The 5,564-nt window shown below is 47.2% G+C and overlaps 2 protein-coding genes across 2 annotated transcripts; one reads left to right on the top strand and one right to left on the bottom strand.

Annotated features, from left to right (window-relative positions):
- Nucleotides 1-1,050: 1,050 nt before the first annotated feature.
- On the bottom strand, nucleotides 1,051-1,314 carry DFJ58DRAFT_672863 (uncharacterized protein; the record flags this gene model as incomplete). Its single annotated transcript, XM_041383039.1, has 1 exon — nucleotides 1,051-1,314. The coding sequence occupies one exon, from the start codon at nucleotides 1,312-1,314 to the stop codon at nucleotides 1,051-1,053; it is 264 nt and encodes an 87-aa protein (XP_041234834.1).
- An 804-nt stretch (nucleotides 1,315-2,118) lies between these two features.
- On the top strand, nucleotides 2,119-5,176 carry DFJ58DRAFT_918954 (uncharacterized protein; the record flags this gene model as incomplete). Its single annotated transcript, XM_041395607.1, has 11 exons — nucleotides 2,119-2,469; nucleotides 2,522-2,793; nucleotides 2,823-2,991; nucleotides 3,170-3,224; nucleotides 3,285-3,892; nucleotides 3,948-4,351; nucleotides 4,403-4,446; nucleotides 4,589-4,696; nucleotides 4,742-4,831; nucleotides 4,885-4,971; nucleotides 5,022-5,176. The coding sequence occupies 11 exons, from the start codon at nucleotides 2,119-2,121 to the stop codon at nucleotides 5,174-5,176; spliced, it is 2,343 nt and encodes a 780-aa protein (XP_041234833.1).
- Nucleotides 5,177-5,564: the final 388 nt, after the last annotated feature.

The following is a 5,564-nucleotide window of genomic DNA, read 5'->3' as shown; positions in this document are numbered from 1 at the left end:
TCTTGATCCACCTGAACACGATGGTCGAGCCAGATTTCCCAGAAAAAATCGCGTTCTTGAGATATACAAGGTCCTCCTCCCCCCTCCTACCTCCTATATTTTGCTGTGCTTGAATTTAACTTAAGACCGATACTGTAAAGGCCTGTCCTAGGGTTTTTTAGGTGTAGGAATCGATTGGTGATGATCCTGGACCACCTGGAGATCAATATTGGTGACATATGGTGGTGGGGCCAAAAAGTCAGTATTTTGGCCATATCTCCACAACCCAACCGCCGATTTCTTTAATTGTTGGCTCATATCATTCCTAGAAGTACCCTCCATGATATGTACCAGCCCATGAAAAGAGATTTTTTCACAAGTTTGAAACCTATTTCTGAAATGACCATATAAGTGATTGAAAGCCGAGGCTTTGGCCTGGCTTCAGACGGCTTCAGCTTTGAAGAACTGCAGGCCAGGCCAAAGCCGTCAATGGCGGCTTGGCTTTGGCCTGGCTCGGCCTGAGCCGCGGCCCAATACAAGTAAATGAGAACATAATGGGTAGCGACGAGTAGTGGCAAGTAGTGAGAACATGAAGCACGTAGTTGAGCCGTTCGAGCGTCCAGTGTCTCAATGCTCGCATTGAGGTAGGCGTCGAGCTTACCAGCTTAGAATAGTTTGAATACAAACTTGAAGAACAAAATTAGAATTTACAAAATCTGTGCATACCACAAGCGGGTGAGAGTAGAAAGCGAGAGCACAGCATGGCTCGAGCTCGAAGGAGGATCGACACACTCACAGGCTTTCAAAGGATCAGCAAGGCCCGAGTTCGACAGAAGATCAACACACACTTTCTGTCAAGGGATCAACAATTCATTCTGTCAGCGAGGCCTGAGCACAGAGGATCAACACACTCACATACTATCAAGGGATCAGCGATGCGTTCGGTCAGTGAGGCTCGAGCTCTACAGAAGATCTACACACTCACTATCTGTCAAGGGATCCGCGACGCGTTTGGTCAGCAAGGCTCGAGCTCCACAGAGATCATACACCAATATGCATGAACACTATGCACTAGTCTAAAGGCATGTCCCTGTCGCAGGCCAACCGCTGGACTGCTTGGTGCAGCACTCGGGCAGCTCGTTTGGAATTCATTGTGCCATCCCCACACAAGCTTTTGTAGAATGCCTCGACTAAACACTGCGCAGTGCTATCATTGACCTTCCATAATGTCCCAACTACAGTCTTAACCCTGGCAAATTGCAGGCCAGCCGCTAGATGTATAACTTCGTTGGGCGTACTAAAGGTACTGACCGTGGTTTCACAGTGCATGAACATTCCTCTCATTTCCGTTTTTGCCTTCCATATATAGACATTCCTCTTCCTTCCCCTAAGCCAAATATAGGCACAGAGGAAGGAAGAGGAATGTGGAATGGAGGAAGGGAGACGAATATCATGTACAAATATAGGCATATAGGACGGAAGGAAGAGGAAGGAAGAGGAATGTGGAATATGGAATGGAGGAAGGGAGAGGAATATTGATACAGAGGAAGGAAGAGGAATACTAGGCACCACCTTCCCACCACTGTGTCGATATTCCTCTCCCTTCCTCCATTCCACATTCCACATTCCACATTCCTCTTCCATTCCTCTTCCTTCCTCTTCCTTCCGTCCTATATGCCTATATTTGGCAAGGAACCTAACCGTTTCGGGACACTTACATCACCAGATTCCGTCTTTTCTCATGGGACCTGACTTGGCATTCCTCTCTAACCAAAATCCTGATTCCTCTCCTACCATTTCAGGACATCACTAACCCATTTAAGGAAATTCATTCGAATGAATTCTATGGGACCCAAAGCTGACAACTCATATAGATAGGACATCACTAACCCATTTAAGGAAATTCATTCGAATGAATTCTATGGGACCCAAAGCTGACAACTCATATAGATATACGTGGGAGTCACAGGTGAGCTCAGACGCTTGAAAGATTTGCATAGCTTATTGTGGCTCTTATCTACATAGTTGAAATAAGGTTTATATTTGGTCGAACACCATTATGCCGATGACGACCGAAATATTGTGAAAATTAGGAACTTGAAATCAGTCCTTAATAATTCCAACAGCATTACAGCTTACATGGAGCCAAATCTCAAGGATCGACTGGCTGAACTGCGACAGTATCTCAAGGCGCTACCATCCAACATTCCCGTCCCAAAGGAATCAAAGTATAATTTTTCCGACTTCAGCTTGGACGCCGATTGGACTGCAGAAATCGGAGAAGCTGCAGCTGTCAACCGAGAACTAGAGGTCAGGTTTGGAAGGCGTGCTGGTGGCCTGAAAATCGTGGAGCGAGGGCCAGAGACAGAAGCTGTTGTGGATGTTCTCGAAACTTGGATCAAAAAATATCCAGGCGACATTCTCTTAGAGAAGTGGGTCTATGACACTCTCGAAGCTGCGCGAGGTCTCATTCTTGCAGCCGGCAACACTGTGAGTCAGTTTTATCTTATTTCTAATAAAATATTGACGTACTAGTATATAGTTGCCAGTCTTCGACGTGGAAGTAGATTCTACGAAGCACAAGCCAGTCAATGTCAATAATCATCAACCCGAGAAAAGAAAGAAGGTTCAGAAACTCGATACACATGTCCTGTCAACCTTCGATGATGACCGGTGCCTTGATGCTGATGAAGACGAGGATGCTCGCAAAGGTGGTGCTAAGATGCACCCACTACTTCGCAAGATTTCGAAGCCTTGTCGTCTGGCAAGCGATCCTACTGGTACCAAAATTGTGCGGTGCATTGCTAGCCATGGGTGTGTAATGTGACATGGGCATGGCCAAGAGCTCGACAACGTATAATGAAGCACGCTGCCCTTGAGTGTCCAAGCATGGCGAAAGAGTGGCGGAAAGAAGCAAGAGAGTATATGGCGTCCCAGGCAACAGGAGGGAAAGCAAAGGTCGCAGAAGAAGCATTGGACTCGGATTCTAACGAACATGTTCTTGCGTCGGAGGTAACAGAACGGCCAATGAAGAAAGCGAGAATGGAGTTGCAGGCTGCATCAAGTTCAAAATCAGTCGTGCCATTCAATAAGGCATATGTTACGGAAGGAACAAAGCAGTTGAAGATGAATGGGGATCTAAGAGACTAAAACTGCCATCCGTGCAATTACTAATGCGCGGTTCAAACAGATGATCAACGACGCACCAGATGATCCATATATCACAGCATTCTTCTTGAACCCAGGTGAGTGATGATCCGTAGTATGGTCGTTGGAGCTGATACTAATTCGTTGGATCTCCAAAGAATATAGAGCAGCGCAGATCTACAAAAATATCAATCCTCTCGACTTGCCGCCTATTCAATTAAGCAAATCTAATAGAACCTATGCTGTTGTGTCCCCCGAAGATGCGATTATCAAGAGAGTTGGCACGAGTCTCCAGCGCATGTTAAAGCACGAATACGGTGATGTTTACGATGGGGTAAGGTCGAACCAAGTTGCTGCAAAACTCATGAAGGAGAGAAATCCGCGCTTGGCTGGATTGACGCCACGAGAGGCTCTGCAGTCACTGAAGGTCGAGCTCAAGGAGTATAGCAAAGGTGCAGATCCTTTCAACCGCAAGCCTCGCAAAAACGAGAATGTTCGGGATTGGTGGCTCGCTGTCCAGAAAGATGAAAACGCGCAGGTTCTTGGGGTGATAAAGTCATTTACGCGATTGGTTCAATTCACTAAAGTCTTGTTCTTGTGTCAGGCTCTCGCGATCAAGTTATATTCTGTGGTACCGGTGTCAATGGCTGACGAGAGGACTGTGTCGACCATAACGTGGCTCAATAGTCCTACTCGGAGCCGACAAGACATCGCAACATTAAAAGAAACCATTCAAATTCGCCAGTGGCACCGCTGGAAACCTGATGTAAATTGCCTTTGCTCGTTCGGACTATTGAAAGACTGATGTACATCTAATTCAGTCAGTGGCATCAAAAACGGCTCCTTCGGTCAAATGGCGCGATATGCATGCAACCATCCTCGGTGACCAACAACCTGAGAAGCCAACGGTCGTTCCACCACCTGTCCGACCACCTATGAAAAGAGATGTCGCAATAAACGACTCGGATGACGAGACCAGTGAGGGACAGTGGCCTTATGATGGTGATGACGTGAGCTTCGATGGAGAAAAAAGTGACAGGTTTGATGTTGGTGATCACATCAACTTATCATCAGGATTCCTTCTCGATATTCTCTCAGACCAGCCTGTGCAGCTTGAGCCAACCGCTTCCGCGAGTCACGGACCTCCATCCAAGCTGACGTCTGACACTGCAACTTCATCGACGACACCAATGGATGACGAGTGGGAGACATGGGAGTCTGTAGAGTAAATTACAGTCAATTAGGTGAAATTCACCTGCAAATTAACGCTAATTAGCGTCAAAAAGCTGGAGCTTTCGGGGGCTCTGCCCCCGAACTCCCGTCAGTAAATTTTGTGTGAATTTCGTGTCATTCACACCTGTAAATTTGGCCCTCTGCGAGGGCCATGCTAATTAGCCTGTCAACCAGACGCCATACCCTAATTCCCGGGACCCTAGTCACGGTGCATTCTTCGACACTTTAGCAATGCAGGACAACTGCCAGGAACTATCTGAGCCCGTGTATAGTATGAAATGGCTAGCGAGGATAGACAAGCGGCTTCAATCACGCGTAGCGGAACGGCAGGCTCTCTGTATGTCGCACCAGCATATTTCATTCTATCTAATATCCTCGATAGTGTTCGCTAGGTACCAGGCGGGCACGATGAAACGGAACAAGCAGAGAGCAGAACGCGATGCATGCTCGGCTATATTGCGAGAGGCCACTGGTGCGTCACAAGGATATTTCGCCCCGTCGACTGCTGATGTACTCGATACAAAGGGCTTTCTAAGTCGGATATTCACAAGAAATTCAGGAGACAGGGGAGGGCAAGGAGGAAGGCATTGATTGCGGCAGAACAAGACACTGGTGCGTATTTTGAATATCTTATGTCCACTAGTTGTAAGTAATGTCTATAGAGAAAGCGGTAACACAAATTTTAGCGGACACGCAAGCGCTGCTAGTAGAGAAAGAGGCGGAACTCCTTGCAATGCGAGATGTAGCACAAAGGGATGCGTTGCTCGCAGCAGAGAAAATTGCATTTTGGAAGAGAGAATGGACGATCTACTTGTAGTGCTAAAAGAAGGAGGCGTCTGACTAGCTTTGACCTCTTCATCTTCAAGATCGCTGTCAGATGCGTATCCGTAGTCATCAAGTGCCATGCCATCCTCGAATGCTGAGCGCTGAGTGCGTACGGCATAACCATTTGCCTTCTGCATGAAGCTGCGACACCTTCGAAGCCATGTCAACACAACTTTGTCACCTACAAGGGCGAAGACTTGTCCATTGAGGCAGTAGGTTCAAACAGCCGAGGATATAGGACCGTGCTTGTCCTTCCGATAAAGCATTCAGTGGCACTTGAAGTATCGCTTGACGAGCGCGTCCGAGTCTATGGCATTGTCAAGATATCAATCCAGAAAGTTGCGCGTACGAACACCACATACAGATGTTTTTTCCAGACC

This window comes from Suillus subalutaceus, assembly GCF_016647625.1.
Source record: "Suillus subalutaceus strain FC151 chromosome Unknown DFJ58scaffold_554, whole genome shotgun sequence".
NCBI classification, from domain to species: domain Eukaryota; kingdom Fungi; phylum Basidiomycota; class Agaricomycetes; order Boletales; family Suillaceae; genus Suillus; species Suillus subalutaceus.
Note: the sequence above shows the minus strand (reverse complement) of the source record. Positions and strands in the feature narration are given on the sequence as shown.